Genomic DNA, 23656 nt, shown 5'->3' on the forward strand with positions numbered 1-23656 from the left:
TGTGTGGAGGACATGATAGCATTTTGCCACAAACATCCTTACCCAATATCCTCTTTCTCATCAACGAATTAACCCACCCACAATGCAGTTCGCTTCTGTCCCTGTCTCCGCGGCTATTTTCCTGAGTTCACTCCATAGAGTACAACGAGGGTTTGACTTCAACAAAATGGCCGCTGATTCCGAATTTTAGAGGTATGTTTTGTGTGAAAGATCCAGCCCTGGAAGGAGGTGTCATACTGTCATTTGTGGTGGGAGGGATGAAGCTTGTGGAGTGGAACAACCACAGGCTGGTACAACACAGGAGATCCGAGGAGGATGAGGCAGGGTATGGCGGGGACGCTCTTGACTCTGCTGCTGATTCTGCCTATGATGGCAGCCGGGTCGGAAGGTAAGTCACACTGACAATGTGGCGTGTTTACTGCCCTGTGCCCACTATACTCCTGCCATTCTCTGTGCAGTAAGTGACGCCACTGTGTGTATTAACCAATCACATTGCTGCTTCCATTATTCTCTTTAACGTGAAAAATTAAAAGGTGCAATCACATTGGCTGGTAGTTCGATGGCAAAATTGGAGCTTCCATATCAGCCAATTACATTGCTGCTTACATTCTCTTCTCTGACTTGATGAAATGACAGCTGCAATCCTAGTGGTTCAAGTGAAATGTCCTCCAGGGTGTACGGGGCTATCATTCTGAACTCCTTAGTGACCGCCATTTGTGATGTCCCCATTAGTGATGAGCGAGTATACTCGTTGCTCGGGTTTTCCAGAGCACGCTCGGGTGACCTCCGAGTATTTGTAAGTGCTCGAAGATTTAGTTTTTGTTGAGGCAGCTGCATGATTTACAGCTGCTAGCCAGGCTGAGTACATGTGGGGGTTGCCTGGTTGCTAGGGAATCCCCACATTTCTGTAGCTGTAAATCATCCAGCTGAGGCGATGAAAACTAAATCTCCGAACAGTAAGAAATACTCGGAGAACACCCGAGCAACAAGTACACTCGCTCATCACTAGTCCCCATAGGTCGCTACAAAGTACAGCTCATCCTGCCAATTGTATGGAAATCTGCAGCAGAATTGATGCTCTGCAATCCCAGCCATGCCGCACTGCACAAAATATATCATTATTCCATGCTTTGCAAAAAAGAAAAAAAAAAAAAAGAGCATGAACCGCACATCGCAAAATCATACGTTGATCTAATGCCGCGAGGCAAAAATTTATATACTGAACATGAGGTTTTCAGCTTAACATTCTGATCAGACTGTATGAAGCCCACTGCCCCTTCACGGCAAACCTCATAGTGGGTCCTATCGCCCTAACGGAGCGGAGCCATTTTGGTGCTGGTGCTGTGTGGCGGCCATTGTTGCTGTGGCTTTGTGCTGGTGGGGCGGCGCGGTCTGGAGTCTTGGGGACTCAGTCTTGCAGCATGGGTGCTGTGGGGCAACAGGCCGTCCGCCCTGCTGGTGCATGGCCGCTGTGGCGGTGGGCGCCGCACGGCTCCGCTCCGTTAGGGCGATAGGACCCACTACGAGGTTTGCAGTGAAGTGGCAGTGGGCTTCATACAGTCTGATCAGAATGTTAAACTGAAAACCTCATGTTCAGTATATACATTTTTGCCTCGCGGCTTTAGATCAACGTATGGTTTTGGGATGTGCGGTTCATGCTCTTTTTTTTTCCTCCTTATATCATTATTCCATATTACATCTGCACCTAACAAGAAATATGACATTTTTCTTTGATTTCGAAGCAAAAAAAAAAACACCACAGGCCTTAAACTGATTAAAAATAATGTTTGGGGAGAAAGTTCTGTGTCCAGAAATGGAAGTCACATTGAGTATGGGCCCTTGTCGGGGTAAGGGCCGCGGGGCCTGTGTCAGGAGGGTGGGGCCTGTGTTGGGGGAAGGGCCGTGCGGGGCCCGTGTCGGGGGAAGGGCCGTGCGGGGCCCGTGTCGGGGGAAGGGCCGTGCGGGGACCGTGTCGGGGGAAAGGCCGTGCGGGGCCTGTGTCGGGGGAAGGGCCGTGCGGGGCCTGTGTCAGGAGGATGGGGCCTGTGTCGGGGGAAGGGCCGTGCGGGGCCCGTGTCGGGGGAAGGGCCGTGCGGGGCCCGTGTCGGGGGAAGGGCCGTGCGGGGCCCGTGTCGGGGGAAGGGCCGTGCGGGGCCCGTGTCAGTGGAAGGGCCGTGCGGGGCCCGTGTCGGGGGAAGGGCCGTGCGGGGCCCGTGTCGGGGGAAGGGCCGTGCGGGGCCCGTGTCGGGGGAAGGGCCGTGCGGGGCCCGTGTCGGGGGAAGGGCCGTGCGGGGCCCGTGTCGGGGGAAGGGCCGTGCGGGGCCCGTGTCAGTGGAAGGGCCGTGCGGGGCCCGTGTCGGTGGAAGGGCCGTGCGGGGACCGTGTCGGGGGAAGGGCCGTGCGGGGCCCGTGTCGGGGGAAGGGCCGTGCGGGGCCCGTGTCGGTGGAAGGGCCGTGCGCGGTCAGTGTCGGGGGAAAGGCCGTGCGGGGCCCGTGTCGGGGGAAGGGCCGTGCGCGGTCAGTGTCGGGGTCAAGGGCCGTGCGGAGTCCGGGGGGGGGAAAGGGCCGTGGGTCCTGTGTCGGGGTAAGGGCCGTGCGAGGTCCGTGTCGGGGGAAAAATAGAATGTTGTTTTTTTTTTTTTATTGCAAAAAAAAAATAAACTCAACCCCTCATACCAGTTGGTCAAGGAATCCTGTATTAAATTTTAAAAAATTCCCAGCAGTAATATAGAACCAGCTGCAGCTTCACACATGTATTTTACTTATTTTTCTTTCTTCCTGTGCCAATGCTGAGACATTATTTCCTCGGTGACCACACACACGTCTTTGCCTTCCTGTATCTTGAGCTTTTTGTCTTTTTTTTTTCCCCATCGTTCACCACACTGGCATTATGTAAAGCACCCTACGCAAAATTTATCAAAACTATCCAAGAGGAAATCCAATTGTTGCCCGTAGCAAAAAAAATAGTTGCACATTATTATTATTTATTTTGAATGACGCCATTCATTTTTCCCTGTGATGTAGTGAAACATGGGAGTGAAAAAAAAATCCAAGTGTGATAAAATTGTGGAAAAATAGAAAACTGCTAAATTATTATTATTTTTTACAACCTTCCTTGTGCTGTAAAAATGATCTGTAAATCTGATTCTCCAGGTCAGTACCATTACAGCAATACCAATCCTGTATAGTAGTTTAAAAAAATATATACATATAGTAATATATAAATGAAATACATAAAAATGTATAATATTTTAATAAAATAGATCATATTTTTTGGAGATCGGAAACATTTTTTAGTTTTTACGCTGGTGTTTTTATTAACTTTTTGGGGTACATTTGACGTTATGATCACAACGCATTTTTTTGGCCAGCGTTACGGCAAAGGGGGCAACAAAAGATCGATTCCATCTTGGTTTCTTTTTTTTTTTTTTTTTTGTCGTCAAGGTCCATGAACATTTTGATATATATGCGATAACATTATTTAACTCTTATATTGAACAACAAAGAGAAAAAAAATGGAAACGCCAGAATTTCCGTTATCTTATTCACTGCACTTCCCCAAAAATGCAATAAAATACGATCATGGCATAATAATAATCTACTATATAATTGTCTAAGGGTCACTTCCGTCTGTCTGTCTGTCACGGATATTCTTTGGTCGCGGCCTCTGTCTGTCCTGGAAATCCAAGTCGCTGATTGGTCGCGGCAAAACAGCCACGACCAATCGGCGACGGGCACAGTCCGGAAAAAAATGGCCGCTCCTTAATCCCCGCAGTCAGTGGCCGGCGCCCGCATACTCCCCTCCGGTCACCGCTCACACAGGGTTAATGCCGGCGGTAACGGACCGCGTTATGCCGCGGGTAACGCACTCCGTTACCGCCGCTATTAACCCTGTGTGTTCCCAACCTTTTACTATTGATGCGGCATCAATAGTAAAAAAAAAATGTAATGTTAAAAATAAAAAAACTAAAAACCTGCTATTCTCACCCTCCGTTGTCCGCTGAGCCGCTCGCACCTGCCGCCATCTTCCGTTCCCAGTGATGCATTGCAAAATTACCCAGAAGACTTAGCGGTCTAGTGAGACCACTAAGTCATCTGTGTAATTTCACAATGCATCCTGGGAACGGAAGATGGCGGCAGTCGCGTGCGTATCACCAAAGCTCCGCTGGATCCCAGGAGGTGAGTATATAACTATGGTATTTTTTATTTTAATTATTTTTTTTAACAGGGATATGGTGCCCACACTGCTGTATACTACGTGGGCTGTGTTAGATACCGCGTGGCTCTGTGCTGTATACTACATAGGCAGTGTTATATACTCCGTGGGCTGTGCTAGATATTACGTGGCCACTGTTATATACTGCGTGGGCTGTGCTATATACTACGTGGCTGGGCAATATACTACGTGGCTGGGCAATATACTACGTGGCTGGGCAATATACTACGTGGCTGGGCAATATACTACGTGGCTGGGCAATATACTACGTGGCTGGGCAATATACTACGTGGCTGGGCAATATACTACGTGGCTGGGCAATATACTACGTGGCTGGGCAATATACTACGTGGCTGGGCAATATACTACGTGGCTGGGCAATATACTACGTGGCTGGGCAATATACTATGTGGCTGGGCAATATACTACGTGGCTGGGCAATATACTACGTGGCTGGGCAATATACTATGTGGCTGGGCAATATACTACGTGGCTGGGCAATATACTACGTGGCTGGGCAATATGCTACGTAGCTGGGCAATATGCTACGTGGCTGGCCAATATATTACGTAGCTGGGCAATATATTACGTGGCTGGGCAATATACTACGTGACTGGGCAATATATTACGTGGCTGGGCAATATACTACGTGGCTGGGCAATATACTACGTGGCTGGGCAATATATTACGTGGCTGGGCAATATACTACGTGGCTGGGCAATATACTACGTGGCTGGGCAATATACTACGTGGCTGGTCAATATACTACGTGGCTGGGCAATATGCTACGTAGCTGGGCAATATACTACGTGGCTGGGCAATATACTACGTGGCTGGGCAACATACTACGTGGCTGGGCAATATACCCGATGCGTTAGAATCGGGCCACCATCTAGTAATAATGATAATTTAAAAAAAAGTTCCCGGTGTCGACACAAGCAATTTGTTGTTTGTTTTTTTCTATCACTAATGTAAAAAAAAACCAAAAACACCTATTTGGTATTGCTGTAACCGTGCTGACCTAAAAATTCAGGTCAAAATAGTTTTTGTTTTTTTTAACCATTTCTTCTCATATTGATTTTTCTTTCTCCTCAGCCAACTTTCAGTATATTATACAGTAAAATAAATAGTTTCATTCATAACTACAACTCGATAAAAAAAAAAAAGTTACGATCCTCGGAAGAAGGGGAGATAAAACAAAAAGAAGCAAAAATCGTTTGGTTTGTCGGGGGATAAGACGTCGTCCACTTCTGGTTTTGCAGCCTCTGAGTCATCTCTTTGGCGCTGATCCCTGTGAGTGGAATTCCCCTGCTGTCAGTTTCCCTTTTTGTTTTCACTTCTGTGGTTTCCGTGATAAGACTACATAAGAAGGTAACAAGGGTTTATTATTACACTGTGTGCAGAATTAGGCCGGCCTCACACTCAGTGTATGACAATACGGTCCGTATATTACGGCCGTAATACGCAGAAAAGTCCCCAAAATAGTGGTCTGTATCTCCTCCGTAATATATATAATCAGCGAGACATATATATATATATATATATATATTAATATTTCATCCAGCGCTAGATAGGAGAAAAGCTGGTAATTCAATTACCGGCTTTTGCTATCTCCTTCCTAAACCCGACATGATATGAGACATGGTTACATAACAGTAAACCATCTCATATCCCCATTTTTTTTGCATATTCCACACTACTAATGTGCAAAATTTGGGCGCTCTAGCTTTTAAATTAAAGGGTTAAATCGCGGAAAAAATTGGCGTGGGCTCCTGCGCATTTTCTCCGCCAGAGTAGTAAAGCCAGTGACTGAGGGCAGATATTAATAGCCTGGAGAGGGTCCATGGTTATTGCCCCCCCCCCCCTGGCTAAAAACATCTGCCCCCAGCCACCCCAGAACAGGCACATCTGGAAGATGCGCCTATTCTGGCACTTGGCCACTCTGTTCCCATTCCCGTGTAGTGGTGGGATATGGGGTAATGAAGGGTTAATGTCACCTTGCTATTGTAAGGTGACATTAACCCTCCGTCACATACAACTGATCTGACAGGCGCTTCTCTTTTACTTTCATTTCTCCTTCCTCACCAGATTGTGAGGAAACCCCCTCCCTCCAGGTAGTCTCCTGTCTCTTGAAGGTCTGTGAAACCTGATATCACAGTTGGATTTCAGAGCTTCAGGGGAGAGGATATAGCTGCACAGATCTCTCAGGCTCATTGTATGTGAATACGTCACATTCAGTAAGGTTGGTATTTTATGTTTTTATTCATCACAATAGTTTATTTAGCTTGTTTTATGAATGTAGAGCACAAAATGTGAGGATATTTCATAGAAATAAGGGAGATTTTATAAAAGAAAGTGTGCTGCTCAGGCATATACAGTAGTTCCCTAACATATTCCTTCTCTTGCTTCAGATTATCTGCTGAAATGGAGAGGAAAATGTACAATTTATCCAAACAACTTGATGTTGAGGAAGTAACAAACATGCTGTTAGATGATAGAGACCTCACACTGAATGAGGATTTAGGAGAGGAAAGTGAGATTGATTCTCATGATGAGGTGGAAGAATGTGTCCTGGATTCTGAAACAGAGCAAGATGGTGACAGTGGTGAGGATGAAGAAGTTGGATCATATTATATTGGAAAAGATAAAAATACTAAATGGAACAAGAAGCCATTCCAGAAAAAACGTAGGGAACCTTTAAACATTATTACTCACCTTCCTGCAGTAATAGGAACTGCACGTAATGCAAAAACTGCAGTTGAATGCTGGAACAGTATATTTACAGATGACATTCTGGACTCTATTGTCACATATACCAACCAATATATAGACATTATAAAGGACAAGTACATCTGCAACAGAACCATCAAGCCCACAGATGAAATAGAACTGCGTGCTTTTTTTGGATTACTGTACCTTGCAGGAGCTTATAGGGCAAATAGACAAAGTTTGGAGGAACTTTGGGGTAAAGATGGGGATGGAGTTGAAAAATTTAGCCTTGTTATGTCCATAAACAGATTCAAGATTCTAATTCGTTGCCTTTGGTTTGACGACCGAACTACCCGAACCGAACGCAAAACACATGACCGACTTGCTCCAATTCGTGATATATTTCAAAGATTTGTTGTAAACTGTAAACAAAGTTATTACCCTGGAGAGAATCTCACTATTGACGAAATGCTCCCTGGTTTTCGTGGTAGATGTGCCTTTCGTCAATATATTCCATCAAAGCCAAACAAATATGGAATAAAAATGTATGCCCTTGTTGATGCCAGTAAGACCTACACTTACAACCTGGAAGTTTATGCAGGAAAACAACCACAAGGTCCTTACTGTGTGAGCAACAAACCCATTGATGTTGTAAAAAGACTGGCTGAACCCTTATTTGGATCGGGTCGCAATATTACAGCTGACAATTGGTTTACAAGTTGTGATCTGATTGATTATCTGAAAATTCAAAAGCTGTCATATGTGGGAACTGTAAGAAAAAGCAAAAGGGAATTGCCGCCACAGTTTGTAAGTGTGAAAGAGAGACAGCAGTACAGCAGTGTGTTTGCATTCCATAATGGAAAGGCTTTAGTTTCCTATGTACCACATGCCAAAAAAATCGTACTTCTTCTATCAACACTTCATGATGATGCTGCCATCGATCCTGGGACTGGGGCAGAAAAAAACCCGGAGATAATTACATTTTACAATGCCACCAAAGGGGGTGTGGATACAGCAGATCAGATGTGCTCCACTTTCAACGTCAGCAGAAACATCAAACGCTGGCCAATGGTCATATTTTTTGCTATGTTGAATTTGGGTGGTATAAATTCACAAGTAATTTATCTTGAAAACAAGCTTGAACCACTCCGTAGACGATTGTATCTGAAAAAATTGGCCCATGAACTAGTACTTGGAGAGCTACGCAGGAGAAGCGTGAAAACAATCGGTATCCCCTCTCGCCTTCAAGTTCAGCTCAAAAGGTTCCGCCCAGAAGATGATGAAAAGTCACCATCTGCACCACCTCACAAAAGAAGGAGATGCACCACCTGCCAAACGGAAAGCGGAACCAGAAGGCTTTCAAATTATGAATGTCTCAAATGTCATAAAGCAATTTGCCTGACACATGCAAAAATGGTGTGTAATTCTTGCTATTTGCTCTGCAAGTGTGACTTTTCTGGGGAAACCTCAGCATCTACTTATGATTGAATATGTTTTTAATAGTACTTAAGGTACCTTAAAATTAAGTTTGTGTTCAAAAATTTTCTTTGTACTTTTTTTGAGAGAGTCGAACTGGGGACTATTTGGCGGGAGTTTTGAAAAGTTTGTATTTCATAGTTATTAGTTTTATGTTAAGTAAATGTTTTTTTTTGCAACTGATTATGTGTAGTCTCTTTTATTACATCCCTATGAAGGTCACTGATCACTTTTAGAGCACTGAAATTGCAAACATTAGATATTATAGGTATTTTTCCAGCAGGCGCCTGACAGGCACATTGTATGTGAACTCGTTAGTCCGAATATTGTATGTGACGGAGGGTTAAGCCTAATTAATTAAGCCTAACCATTTCGTACTATTGGATTAATAATGGATAGATTGACGCCTCTCCATTATTAACCAGGCTTAATGTCACCTTACAATAGCAAGGTGGCATTAACCCTTCATTACCCCATATCCCACCGCTACACGGGAATGGGAACAGAGTGGCCAAGTGCCAGAATAGGCGCATCTTCCAGATGTGCCTGTTCTGGGGTGGCTGGGGGCAGATGTTTTTAGCCAGGGGGGGGCCAATAACCGTGGACCCTCTCCAGGCTATTAATATCTGCCCTCAGTCACTGGCTTTACCATTCTGGCGGACAAAATTGCTGCAATCAGAGCTGCAATGTTACTGGAGTAACAAAAAGCACAAGGTGTGCGATACTCAGGGACATGGCCAAGGTAAGGAAGGCTGAAAAACGACCACCTCTGTAGAAGAAACATAAGATAAAACGTCAAGACTGGGCCAAGAAATATCTTAAGACTGACTTTTCACAGGTTTTATGGACTGATGAAATGAGAGTGACTCTTGATGGGCGAGATGGATGGGCCAGAGGCTGGATCAGTAAAGGGCAGAGAGCTCCACTCCGACTCAGACGCCAGCAAGGTGGAGGTGGGGCACTGGTGTGGGCTGGTGTCATCAAAGATGGACTTGTGGGACCTTTTCGGGTTGAGGATGGAGTGAAGCTCAACTCCCAGACCTACTGCCAGTTTCTGGAAGACAACTTCTTGAAGCAGTGGTACAGGAAGAAGTCGGTATCGTTCAAGAAAAACATGATTTTCATGCAGGACAATGCTCCATCACATGCCTCCAACTACTCCACAGCGTGGCTGGCCAGTAAAGGTCTCAAAGAAGAAAAAATAATGACATGGCCCCTTGTTCCCCTGATCTGAACCCCATAGAGAACCTGTGGTCCCTCATAAAATGTGAGATCTACAGGGAGGGAAAACAGTCCACCTCTCGGAGCAGTGTCTGGTGGCTGCTGCACGCAATGTTGGTCGTAAACAGATCAAGCAACTGACAGAATCTATGGATGGAGGCTGCTGAGTGTCATCATAAAGAAAGGTGGTGATATTGGGCACTCATTTTTTGGGGTTTTGTTTTTGCATGTCAGAAATGTTTATTCCTATATTTTGTGCAGTTATATTGGTTTACCTGGTGAAAATAAACAAGTGAGATGGGAATATATTTGGTTTTTATTAAGTTGCCTAATAATTCTGCACAGTAATAGTTACCTGCACAAACAGATATCCTCCTAAGATAGCCAAATCTAAAAAAAACACTCCAACTTCCAAAAATATTAAGCTTTGATATTTATGAGTCTTCTGGGTTGATTGAGAACATAGTTGTTGATCAATAATAAAAATAATCCTCTAAAATTCAACTTGCCTAATAATTCTGCACACGGTGTATTATCGTCACTTCTGGGTTTCCTGCGGCCTCCAGTCTATGGGGCAGATACATAATCCTTGTGTCCGCCCTCGTGTCTGCACTTTGCTGTGATGAGAGCCGGCGGAGTTTATCAGATCCGAACAGCAGTAGGGCCGGGCATAATTGGGTATTTGCCCAGAATTATCACACATCGCCTTGATGGACACGTCCTATATGTTTTTATAGGGATTATTATTGTTAGGGCGGGTGCAGACGTCTCATCGGAGAGAAGCTGGTTAGCGTTTGATCAAAGTGTGATCCAATTCTCTCGGATGAGAAGGCGGAGAAAAAATTGTCTCCTTCATTTTGACAGTCAGCGGAAATCTAACTGCACTCAAATGTCATCCGAGTGCAGTCTGCTTGTCGTGCTTGGACTGTGGCAGCTCTTCCGACCTGAGTGTCATGGCTCCATGTCATTCTGTATCCTGCTTATTGACAGTTTCCATGTAACAATGCAATATTTTTTTTTCTCCATAGGTTACATTGACAATAAATGGAAAAGAATATCATTTTTAGACTAAACAAAAAATTCTTATTTTACAGATGAGAAAACCATTGAAATTTCTATCTCCAGAACTCCCGACGGCTTTCAGGTGACGTTGGACTGGGATGACCAGTGTCTGTCGGATGAAAGAAGCGTCACCTTTACAGCTGTTTATCACAAGTATGTTCCTCCCCGCTTTTCTGTTTGTTGTAGAAGAGTCCGACAATTTGGTGAAAATTGCGAAAATCTTTTCAGTTACTAAACGGTGGGGGGCACAGAGTCTTTAGGTATTGAAGTATCATGTAAATTGTACATTATCCTCGTAAAAAAAAAAATTGGTTTGTTGACATATTTCAAGGAACATCAATTTTTATTTTTCAGTCGATAGTTATAGGACAATTTTTTTTTTTTTTTTTTTTTTTTTTGCGGTACGACCTGTAGTTTTGATTTGTACCAATTTGAGAGGTGTTACGACTTTTTGATCTATTTTTATTTCGGATTTTTTTTGGAAGGGAGGAGGATGAAGGAAGCGTAAAACAGCAATTCTGTTATTTAAGATTTTTTCTTTTGAATAAAAAAAAAAGTTCCTAAATTTTTTTTATTTTTTTTTATATTCAGTACAGACCAGGACACACCTTCTTCTCATTTTAAAGATTTTTCTGTATTTTCATGACTATGAGAATTGTACATTCACACTGAACGCATCAAAACTATGAATTAACACATGTGGAATTATAAAAGTGTGAAACAACTGAAATGATGTCTTATATTCTAGGTTCTTCAAAGTAGCCACCTTTTGCTTTGATGACTGCTTTGCACACTCTTGGCATTCTCTTGATGAGCTTCAAGAGGTAGTCACCGGGAATGGTTTTCACTTCACAGGTGTGCCCTGTCAGGTTTAATTAGTGGGATTTCTTGCCTTATAAATGGGATTGTTGCCATCAGTTGTGTTGAGCAGAAGTCTGGTGGATACACAGCTGATAGTCCTACTGAATAGACTGTTAGAATTTGTATTATGGCAAGAAAAAAGCAGCTAAGTAAAGAAAAACGAGTTGCCATCATTACTTTAAGAAATGAAGGTCAGTCAGTCTGAAAAATTGGGGAAACTTTGAAAGTGTCCCCATGTGCAGTGGCAAAAACCATCAAGCGCTACAAAGAAACTGGCTCACATGAGGACCGCCCGAGGAAAGGAAGACCAAGAGTCACCTCTGCTTCTGAGGATAAGTTTATCCGAGTCACCAGCCTCAGAAATCGCAGGTTAACAGCAGCTCAGATTAGAGACCAGGTCAATGCCACACAGAGTTCTAGCAGCAGACACATCTCTACAACAACTGTTAAGAGGAGACTTTGTGCAGCAGGCCTTCATGGTAAAATAGCTGCTAGGAAACCACTGCTAAGGACAGGCAACAAGCAGAAGAGACTTGTTGGCCTAAAGAACACAAGGAATGGACAATAGACCAGTGGAAATCTGTGCTTTGGTCTGATGAGTCCAAATTTGAGATCTTTGGTTCCAACCACTGTGTCTTTGTGCGACGCAGAAAAGGTGAACGGATGGACTCTACATGCCTGGTTCCCACCGTGAAGCATGGAGGAGGAGGTGTGATGGTGTGGGGGTGCTTTGCTGGTGACACTGTTGGGGATTCATTCAAAATTGAAGGCATACTGAACCAGCATGGCTACCACAGCATCTTGCAGCGGCATGCTATTCCATCTGGTTTGCTTTTAGCTGGACCATCAATTATTTCTCTATCGCTTCATTGGGGGACACAGGAAAGCACGGGGGTGTATGCTGCTGACACTGTGCAAATAAAAAAGTTATCTCCTCCTCTGCAGTGTACACCCCACCAACAGGAAGTAGGATATTCAGTTTAGCTTAGTGTCAGTAGGAGGTGGACACGGGTCTTTCATTAGACCCATATCTACCTCAGTGTGCGTCGTTCCTTTTCAGGTTTCCGGAGGGATACAAGGTGAACAGTCACCACTGTACTCCCACAAAGAGACTGAGTACGGCGTGTACTGCCACCCCGTATCCTCATAGATCTGCCAGCAGGACCCCAGCCCCAACACACAAGCGTGTTTAGGAGATCCGAACCGGTCCTAGCTCTGTCTCCCACCCACTCGCCCACCAAAGCCTGTCAGCTTGAGGAGACGAGGACGTCCACCAAAAGTTTCATTCTGGACGTCTGATTCATCCCTTGGTTTATCAGGTACCTCTCTTTCCCCAGGGTTCTTCTGAGCTGCCGACGTGGGATGAAGGAGGTGAGTATTTAGCCCCCCTTTCCATGGTTGGGGTCACAGGGCCACTGCTAGCGCTGAGGTTCTCTGTTCCCTGGGTGGGGGGACGCAGACAGATCTCTGAGAGCTCCAGCACGTGTTCCACATGCGTGTCCGGCTTATTTTCCCAGGGGCAGGGAGGGGGTATCTGCCTCGCCAGTGCGGTGGCCTTTTGTCGGCATCCGCGCTGCACATTACACAATCCGCCATGACTCCTCCCCCATCCTCTTTCCATTGGGCGGGCTTCTCTCCCGCCCGTCTTGCTTCCTCTCTCCAGCTCCGCCCTCCGGCGCCATCTTTATTTCTATCTTAGGCCCCGGCTTCTGGCTGGGCCTATTACGGCACCGCGACTCCGCCCCTTCTTCTCCTTTACTTCGAGCGGGCTTCTCTCCCGCCCATCTAACTTCCTCCTTCCTGCTCTCGGGGAGCTCCACCCACCGGCATCATCTTTGTTCACAACGTGCAGTAGCTCCTTTACTACGTCTGGCGCACCACATTCTTAGCTTGGCGCCACACGTGGCTAGCTCCTTCCCCCCCAGTTGGGGCGTAATAGAGCATTGGCCCGTTCATCTCAAGTGGTCGCATTTTTCGCCCGTGGATCCGGACGGTATATCTCCCACAGGATCTCGCCGATCCTTGCAGACTCTACTGCCTAGATGCCACTACAGGACATCTTCCGTGAATAGCTCTGCACTGCAGACTGACACCCTCCTCCGCTCTCCTGTCCCCTAACCTTCTGGCATCTTCCTTAGGGGCCCGCTCATCATGTCTCTTTCTAAGGGAGGTCGTTCCCGTCCTCCTGCTTCCTCTTCTTCTTCCTCTACTTTAGTCAGACACTTTGTGTGTACGTCCTGTAACAGCAAGCTTCCCTCAGGTCAGTCATCTCCCCTCTGTCAGGCCTGAAGCAACCCCATTATGCCCTCCGCCCAGGATTCCCCTTCCGCTCCGCTTGAGTGAAGCTTCCACTACAGGTTGGGCTTCCTCTCTGTCACTGTCGGTTGCGGATCTGTCAAGGGTATCCCAGTCCCTTGTGTCCGTGCTTGATCGGTCGCCCCTGCAGACCTCCGCAGTAGCCAGCGGGTTGCAGGAAGCTCCGTCCGAGCCTTCCAATATAGGCCGCAAAAGATCCAGACAGGAACGCCGGTCTGAGTCCTCTTCCTGTTCCATCTCGCCCCACGGTCCGTCCCTGCGATCGGCTCCCTCCCGTTCCTCCTCCCCTGAGTCAGGCGAGGCGTTCTCTGATGCGCCTTCGGAGGATAATTTGGAGCTGGATTTGAACCAAATCGCTAGCATGAGGGATATGGTTCAGAGCCTCATTGGAGCGATCAATCAGACCTGTGGCATCAAAGATTCCTGTACGGAACACGCAGATCAGGCAGTTTCGTTTAGACGGTCTAAATCGCCTTCCAAGGTCTTCGCTCCTCATCCTGAATTCAAGGAGCTTCTGGCCAGAGAACGAGAGAATCCGACCAGACACTTTCAAAGAGGAAAGCGCCTTATATCCTTTTTCTCAGGAACTCATCGACAACTGCTTTTCTTCTCCCTCTGTGGATCCGCTAGTTTCTGGACTTTCTACCAACGCGGTGCTCCCGCTGTCTGGTGGAGCATCTCTGAAAGATTCCAACTATAGAATCCTTTGTGAAGTCAGCCTTCGAAGCGGCTGCGTCTACTCTATGTCCGGCCTTTGCTTCCACGTGGGTTTCAAAGTTTATATGCAAATGGGCCAAACAACTCCGTCAGGGCATTCTGGCCAAAGCTGCTCCAGAACAGCTGGCAGAGCTTGCCACCCAGATTTCTCACGCAGCGGAACATTTGGTTTCCTCTTCCCCTGGAAACCGCGTCTTGTGCTGTTCAGGCGTCCAGTAATGTTGTTGCCATCCGTCGGACCGTTTCGCTCAAGGCCTGGCAAGCGGACTTGTCTTCAAAAAAGTCCCCTACTAGCCTGCCTTTCTAGGGATCACGTCTGTTCGGTTCCAAGCTGGACCAAATTATTAAGGACGCCACCGAGGGCACAAGTTCTCTTTTTCCCCAGTCCAAAGCTCGCCGGCCTCCTCCTAGGCAACAATTTCTGTCTTTTCAGCTCTTTCGTCGTGTCGCAGCGTCAGAAGAAAAGAAGAGGGTATCCTTTAGACCCACTTCTTCCTGGCGTTCCCGCTACTCCCAAAATAGATACTCCAGGTCTAGACCTGGAAGATCCACCTCGGCATGACTCACAGCGAGACCCCAGCGCATCTCCCAAGCTGGGGGGCCGTCTCCTTTTCTTCTGGGATGTTTGGATCACCTTAGTGGAGGACGCATGGGCCAGTGAAGTTGTATCCTCAGGATACAAAATAGAATTCATTTCTCGGCCTCAGGATCGTTTCTTCAAATCCCACCCTTCAAGAGACCCCGCTCTAGTCCCGCTTTTTTTTTTTGCAGCCACCGCTTCCCTCCTCAGTTCCGGGGTAATAGTTTCCGTTCCAGAAAAAGAACGCTTCACAGGTTTCTATTCGAACCTATTTGTGGTACCAAAAAAAGATGGCAAGGTTCGTCCCATTTTGAATCTCAAGTTACTGAACAAGAGGGTTCGTCTGAGACACTTCAGGATGGAATCCCTTCGTTCAGCAATCGCTTCCATGGAGGCACAGGAATTTCTGTGCTCCATAGGCATCCAGGATGCCTACCTCCATGTCCCTATATTCCCGGGACATCACAGATTCCTTCGTTTAGCAGTACATCAGGAGCATTTCCAGTTTGTCGCCCTGCCGTTCGGTCTCGCAACCGCTCCCAGGGTTTTCTCAAAGATCATGGCAGCACTGATAGCCATCTTGAGGATCAGAGGCTTGGTACTCTTTCCGTACCTCAATGACATTCTCATCAAGGCTCCGTCCTTTCTCAGGCTCAGGAAAGTCTGTCCATCGTCCTCGACACCCTATCCCATTTCAGGTGGCTTGTCAACAGGAAGAAGTCCTGCCTTATTCCTTCTCAGCGCCTTATATTTCTAGTCATGCTCTTCGACACCCGTCAGACAAGAGTCTTCCTTCCCGAAGAGAACCATTCTCCGTCGGGCAGTTATCTTGCTCCAGGGCCCTCTGCTCCCCTCCTTTCGATCGGTCATGAAGGTTCTGGGGAGGATGGTTGTAACGTTGGAAGCGATTCCCTTTGCCCAATTTCACTCAAGGCCTCTTCAGCAGGCGATTCTTTCACAGTGGGACAAGTTTGTCCTTTCTCTGGATAGTCTGATTCGGCTTTCGTCCCGTGTCAATCGGTCCCTCAATTGGTGGCTTACGTCACCTCTCATCTCCCAAGGTAGGTCCTTCCTTCCAGTTCACTTGCAGGTGGTGACGACGGACGCCAGCCTTCTCTGCTGGGGTGCGGTGTTTCGTCACCTGACCGTTCAGGGTCGTTGGTCGGCGCAGGAATCCTCTCTGCCGATCAATGTCTTCGAGATACGTGCCATCTTTCTGTCCCTTCTTCAGTGGGAAAGGATTCTCAGGGGTCTGCCAATCTGAATCCAGACGGACAATGCCACAGTAGTGGCATATGTCAACCACCGGTGGGGGGAAACTTGGAGCTTCTTGGCTTTGGCCGAGGTATCCAAGATCCTCCTTTGGGCAGAGGCAACGGTTCCGGTGATATCCGCGGTGCATATCTCTGGCGTTGACAATTGGGCCGCTGATTTTCTCAGCCGTGAGGGTCTCGCGGCAGGGGAATGGTCCTTGCATCAAGAGGTCTTTCATCAGATTTGCCTTCGATGGGGGACTCCGGATGTGGACCTCAGTGTCCCGACTGAACAGGAAGGTCCCTCGGTTTGTCTCCAGGTCCCGCAATCCTATTTCAGCGGGCGTTGATGCTTTGGTCATTCTTTGGTCGCAGTTCATGCTCCCCTATCTATTTCCACTTCCCCTGCTTCCCAAGCTGTTGAAAAAGATCAAGGCGGAAGGGGTGCCGGTCGCTCTAAATGGGCCCAGGAGATCTTGGTTTGCGGCGATTGTCAACCTTCTCGTGGACGCTCCCTGTCTCAGGGCCCGATCTGCCACCCGAATTCTCGGTCGCTCAGTTTGACGGCATGGCTGTTGAGACCGCAGTTCTAAAAGCGTCCGGGTTTTCAGATCGGGTGATTCATACTATGATCCAGGCTAGGAAGCCTTCGTCCTCCAGGATCTACTATCGAACCTAGAGGGCCTATTTCCTCTGGTGTGAGGCCAGTCACGCTTCACCTATGTCCCTCTATTTTGTGCTTCCCCCAGGCAGGACTGGATGTGGGTCTTGCCCTTAGTTCCCTAAAGGGCCACGTTTCAGCGCTTTCCATCCTCTTCCAGAAGACGTTATCATCCCGACCACAGGTCAAAACTTTCCTTCAGGGAGTAGCATATGCTGCTCCTCCGTATAGGGCTCCTGTGGATTCCTGGGATCTCAATCTTGTTCTAGAGGTCCTGAGGGGTCCCCCCTTTTGAGCCTCTCCGGGAGGTTTCCTTGTCATTTCTTTCTTGGAAGGTGGCCTTTCTTGTGGCCATCACCTCTATCTGGCGCGTGTCAGAGTTGGCAGCCCTTTCTTGTCGACCTCCTTTCCTGGTTATCCACCAGGACAAGGTGGTCCTGAGGCCTCCTCCTTCCTCCCTTTCAAAGGTGGTATCCAATTTCCACCTCAATGAGGACATCGTCCTACCTTCCTTTTGTCCAGCTCCGACCCGTCTTCTGGAGTATTCTTTGAACAAGCTAGACCTCGTCAGGGCGGTGAGGGTCTACCTGGCTCGGAAGATGGGTTCATTTTTCGTCATTCCTGATGGCATGCATAGAGGCCTGCTGGCTTCCAAGGTGACTATTGCTCGCTGGATCAGAACAGCAATTTTGGAGGCTTACTGGGTCAAGAACAGAGTGCCCCCTCCTTGGGTTAAGGCTCACTCTACCCGGGAAGTGGGCGCCTCTCGGCGGTGCACATAGGGTCTCCGCCTTGCACCTCTACAGACCTATGATCGGTCCTCCACATGTTTGCGAAACTTCCATGCCTGACTTCGGCGTCTGCCGGCTTAGCTAGGAAGACCTTGCAGGCGACGGAGTGAGTTCCTCTGACCTGATTGGAGTTGACTGCTGTTCCCTCCCCAGGGACTGCTTTGGGACGTCCCATGGTTTCCTGTGTCCCCCCAATGAAGCGATGGAGAAAACAAGATTTTTGGTTGCTTACCGTAAAATCTGTTTCTCGGAGCCTTCATTGGGGGACACAGCACCCTCTCAAGTTGAACAGCTCTGTTTATTGTGTTATATTGTTACAGTTTGAGTTTTCTTTCTCTTTTACATGTTGCTTCTCTTACTGCTTTCTCCTTAACCCCTTCCCGACCTTTGACGCATACGCTGCGTCATGAAAGTCGGTGCCATTCCGACCCATGACGCAGCATATGCGTCATGGAAAGATCGCGTCCCTGCAGGCCGGGTGAAAGGGTTAACTCCCATTTCACCCGATCTGCAGGGACAGGGGGAGTGGTAGTTTAGCCCAGGGGGGGTGGCTTCACCCCCTCGTGGCTACGATCGCTCTGATTGGCTGTTGAAAGTGAAACTGCCAATCAGAGCGATTTGTAATATTTCACCTAAAAAACTGGTGAAATATTACAATCCAGCCATGGCCGATGCTGCAATATCATCGGCCATGGCTGGAAATACTAATGTGCCCCCACCCCACTCCTCCGATCGCCCCCCCAGTCCCCCGATCTGTGGTCCGCTCCCCTCCGTCCTGTGCTCCGCTCCCCCGTCCTCCTGTCCGCTTCCCCCGTGCACCAATCACACCCCCCGCGCTCCAATCAAACCCCCCCGCACTCCGATCCCCCCCCCGCACACAGCGACCCCCCCGTGCTCCGATCCCCCCCCCGCACACAGCGACCCCCCCGTGCTCCGATCCACCCCCCCCCCCCGCACAGCGATCCCTCACCCCGTGCTCCAATCCTTCCCCGTGCTCCAATCCTCCCTCCCGTGTTCCGATCCACCCCCCCCCATGATCCGATCCACCCCCCCGTGCTCCGACGCCCCCCCCCCGTGCCCTGATCTCCCCCCCCTTATACTTACCTGGCCGCCCGAGGTCCGTCCGTCTTCTTTCCTGGGCGCTGCCATCTTCCAAAATGGCGGGCGCATGTGCAGTGCGCCCGCCGAATCTGCCGGCCGGCAGATTCGTTCCAGAGTGAATTTTGATCACTGAGATAGGTTATATCTCAGTGATCAAAATAAAAAATAGTAAATGACCCCCCCCCCTTTGTCACCCCCATAGATAGGGACAATAAAAAAATAAAGAATTTTTTTTTTTTTCACTAAGGTTGGGGTAAGAACTAGGGTTAGGGTTAGGGGTAGGGTTAGGGGTAGGGTTAGGGGTAGGGGTAGGGTTAGGGGTAGGGTTAGGGCTAGGGTTAGGGTTTCGGTATGTGCACACGTATTCTGGTCCTATGCGGATTTGAAAAATCCACAGTGCTAAACCGCTGCCGATTTATCGTGGATTTACCGCGGTTTTTCTGCGCATTTCACTGCGGTTTTACAACTGCGATTTTCTATTGGAGCAGTTGTAAAACCGCTGCGGAATCCGCAGAAAGAAGTGACATGCTGCGGAATGTAAACCGCTGCGTTTCCGTGCAGTTTTTCCGCAGCATGTGTACAGCGATTTTTGGTTCCCATAGGTTCACATTGAACTGTAAACTCATGGGAAACTGCTGCGGATCCGCAGTGTTTTCCGCAGCGTGTGCACATACCTTTAGAATTAGGCTATGTGCACACGGTGCGGATTGGCCGCTGCGGATCCGCAGCAGTGTTCCATCAGGTTTACAGTACCATGTAAACATATGGAAAACCAAATCCGCTGTGCCCATGGTGCAGAAAATACCGCGCGGGAACGCTGCATTGTATTTTCCGCAGCATGCCAATTCTTTGTGCGGATTCCGCAGCGTTTTACACCTGTTCCTCAATAGGAATCCACAGGTGAAATCCGCACAAAAAACACTGGAAATCCACGGTAAATCCACAGGTAAAACGCAGTGCCTTTTACCCGCGGATTTTTCAAAAATGATGCTGAAAAATCTCATACGAATCCGCAACGTTGGCACATAGCCTTAGAGTTGGGTTGGAATTAGGGTTGTGGTTAGGGGTGTGTTGGGGTTAGGGTTGTGGTTAGGGGTGTGTTGGGGTTAGGGTTGTGATTAGGGTTACGGCTACAGTTGGGATAAGGGTTAGGGGTGTGTTGGAGGTAGAATTGAGGGGTTTCCACTGTTTAGGCACTTCAGGGGGTCTCCAAACGCAACATGGCGCCACCATTGATTCCAGCCAATCTTGTATTCAAAAATTCAAATGGTGCTCCCTCACTTCCGAACCCCGACGTGTGCCCAAACAGTGGTTTACCCCCACATATGGGGTACCAGCATACTCAGGACAAACTGCACAACAATTACTGGGGTCCAATTTCTCCTGTTACCCTTGAGAAAATAAAAAATTGCTTGCTAAAACATCATTTTTGAGGAAAGAAAAATGATTTTTTATTTTCACGGCTCTGCGTTGTAAACGTCTGTGAAGCACTTGGGGGTTCAAAGTGCTCACCACATATCTAGATAAGTTCCTTGGGGGGTCTAGTTTCCAAAATGGGGTCACTTGTGGGGGGTTTCTACTGTTTAGGCACACCAGGGGCTCTGCAAACGCAACGTGACGCCCGCAGACCATTCCATCAAAGTCTGCATTTCAAAAGTCACTACTTCCCTTCTGAGCCCCCACGTGTGCCCAAACAGTGGTTTACCCCCACACATGGGGTATCAGCGTACTCAGGAGAAACTGGACAACAACTTTTATGGTCCAATTTCTCCTGTAACCCTTGGGAAAATAAAAAATTCTGGGCTAAAAAATTATTTTTGAGGAAAGAAAACGTATTTATTATTTTCACTGCTCTGTGTTATGAACTTCTGTGAAGCACTTGGGGGTTCAAAGTGCTCACCTCACATCTAGATAAGTTCCTTTCGGGGTCTAGTTTCCAAAATGGGGTCACTTGTGTGGGGTTTCTACTGTTTAGCCACATCAGGGGCTCTGCAAACGCAACGTGACGCCCACAGAGCATTCCATCAAAGTCTGCATTTCAAAACGTCACTACTTCACTTCCGAGCCCCAGCATGTGCCTAAACAGTGGTTTACCCCCACATATGGGGTATCAGCGTACTCCGGAGAAACTGGACAACAACTTTTGGGGTCAAATTTCTCCTGTTACCCTTGGGAAAATAAAAAATTGCGGGCTAAAATTCATTTTTGAGAAAATAATTTTTTTTTTTTATTTTCATGGCTCTGCGTTATAAACTTCTGTGAAGCACTTGAGGGTTCAAAGTGCTCACTACACATCTAGATTAGTTCCTTTGGGGGTCTAGTTTCCAAAATGGGGTAATTTGTGGGGGATCTCCAATGTTTAGGCACACAGGGGCTCTCCAAACGCGACATGGTGTCCGCTAATGATTGGAGATAATTTTCCATTTAAAAAGCCAAATGGAGTGCCTTCCCTTCTGAGCCCTGCCATGCGCCCAAACAGTGGTTTACCCCCACATATGGGGTATCTGCATACTCAGGACAAACTGGACAACAACATTTGTGGTCCAATTTCTCCTATTACCATTGGCAAAATAGGAAATTCCAGGCTAAAAAATCATTTTTGAGAAAAGAAAAATTATTTTTTATTTTCATGGCTCTGCATTATAAACTTCTGTGAAGCACCTGGGGGTTTAAAGTGCTCAGTATGCATCTAGATAAGTTCCTTGGGGGGTCTAGTTTCCAAAATGGGGTCACTTGTGGGGGAGCTCCATTGCATAGGCACACAGGGGCTCTCCAAATGCGACATGGTGTCCGCTAACGATGGAGATAATTTTTCATTCAAAAAGTCAAATGGCGCTCCTTCCCTTCCGAGCCTTACCATGTGCCCAAACAGTGGTTTACCCCCACATGTGAAGTATCGGTGTACTCAGGAGAAATTGCCAAACAAATTTTAGGATCCATTTTATCCTGTTGTCCATGTGAAAATGAAAAAATTGAGGCTAAAAGAATTTTTTTGTGAAAAAAAAGTACTTTTTCATTTTTACGGATCAATTTGTGAAGCACCTGGGGGTTTAAAGGGCTCACTATGCATCTAGATAAGTTCCTTGGGGCGTCTAGTTTCCAAAATGGGGTCACTTGTGGGGGAGCTCCAATTTTTAGGCACACGGGGGCTCTCCAAATGTGACATGGTGTCCGCTAAAGAGTGCAGCCAATTTTTCATTCAAAAAGTCAAATGGCGCTCCTTCCCTTCCAAGCCCTGCCGTGCGCCCAAACAGTGGTTTACCCCCACATATGAGGTATCAGCGTACTCAGGACAAATTGGACAACAACGTACGTGGTTCAGTTTCTCCTTTTACCATTGGGAAAATAAAAAAATTGTTGCTGAAAAATCATTTTTGTGACTAAAAAGTTAAATGTTCATTTTTTCCTTCCATGTTGCTTCTGCTGCTGTGCAGCACCTGAAGGGTTAATAAACTTCTTGAATGTGGTTTTGTGCACCTTGAGGGGTGCAGTTTTTAGAATGGTGTCACTTTTGGGTATTTTCAGCCATATAGACCCCTCAAACTGACTTCAAATGTGAGGTGGTCCCTAAAAAAAATGGTTTTGTAAATTTCGTTGTAAAAATGAGAAATCGCTGGTCAAATTTTAACCCTTATAACTTCCTAGCAAAAAAAAATTTTGTTTCCAAAATTGTGCTGATGTAAAGTAGACGTGTGGGAAATGTTATTTATTAACTATTTTGTGTCACATAACTCTCTGGTTTAACAGAATAAAAATTCAAAATGTGAAAATTGCGAAATTTTCAAAATTTTCGCCAAATTTCCGTTTTTATCACAAATAAACACAGAATTTATTGACCTAAATTTACCACTAACATGAAGCCCAATATGTCACGAAAAAACAATCTCAGAACCGCTAGGATCCATTGAAGCGTTCCTGAGTTATTACCTCATGAAGGGACACTGGTCAGAATTGCAAAAAACGGCAAGGTCTTTAAGGTCAAAATAGGCTGGGTCATGAAGGGGTTAACTGAATATCCTACTTCCTGTCGGTAGGGTGTATACTGCAGAGGAGGAGCTAACTTTTTTTATTTGCATAGTGTCAGCAGCATACACCCAATGTTTCCTGTGTACCCCAATGAAGGCTCCAAGAAACAGATTTTACGGTAAGCAACCAAAGTCCTGTTTTTTCAACAGGACAATGACCCCAAACACACCTCCAGGCTGTGTAAGGGCTATTTGACCCAGAAGGAGAGTGATCGGGTGCTACGCCAGATGACCTGGCCTCCACAGACACCAGACCTGAACCCGATCGAGATGGTTTGGGGTGAGCTGGACCGCAGAGTGAAGGCAAAAGGGTCAACAAGGGCTAAGCATCTCTGGGAACTCCTTCAAGATTGTTGGAAGACCATTCCCGGGGACTACCTCTTGAAGCTCATCAAGAGAATGGCAAGAGTGTGCAAAGCAATCATCAGAGCAAAAGGTGGCTACGTTGAAGAACCTAGAATATAAGACATAATTTCAGTTGTTTCACACTTTTTTGTTAAGTATATAATTCCACATGTGTTAATTCATAGTTTTGATGCCTTCAGTGTGAATGTACAATTGTCAAAGTGATGAAAATACAGAAAAATCTTCAAATGAGAAGGTGTGTCCAAACTTTTGGTCTGTACGATATCTGTGTTCGTAAAAGTGCGACTTTTCAACATATAAA

At 47.0% G+C, this 23656-nt stretch overlaps 1 protein-coding gene across 1 annotated transcript in view; it reads left to right on the plus strand.

Annotated features, from left to right (window-relative positions):
* Window positions 1–245: 245 nt before the first annotated feature.
* The window catches only part of LOC138672642 (interleukin-10 receptor subunit beta-like), a 55006-nt gene continuing 31595 nt past the window's right edge, over window positions 246–23656 (plus strand). The window contains exons 1-2 of the mRNA XM_069760810.1: window positions 246–388; window positions 10717–10837. Coding sequence (XP_069616911.1) covers window positions 316–388; window positions 10717–10837 — 194 coding nt within the window. The 5' untranslated portion in view covers window positions 246–315. The remainder of the gene's footprint in view (window positions 389–10716; window positions 10838–23656) is intronic.

This window comes from Ranitomeya imitator, chromosome 3 (assembly GCF_032444005.1).
Source record: "Ranitomeya imitator isolate aRanImi1 chromosome 3, aRanImi1.pri, whole genome shotgun sequence".
Classification (NCBI taxonomy): domain Eukaryota; kingdom Metazoa; phylum Chordata; class Amphibia; order Anura; family Dendrobatidae; genus Ranitomeya; species Ranitomeya imitator.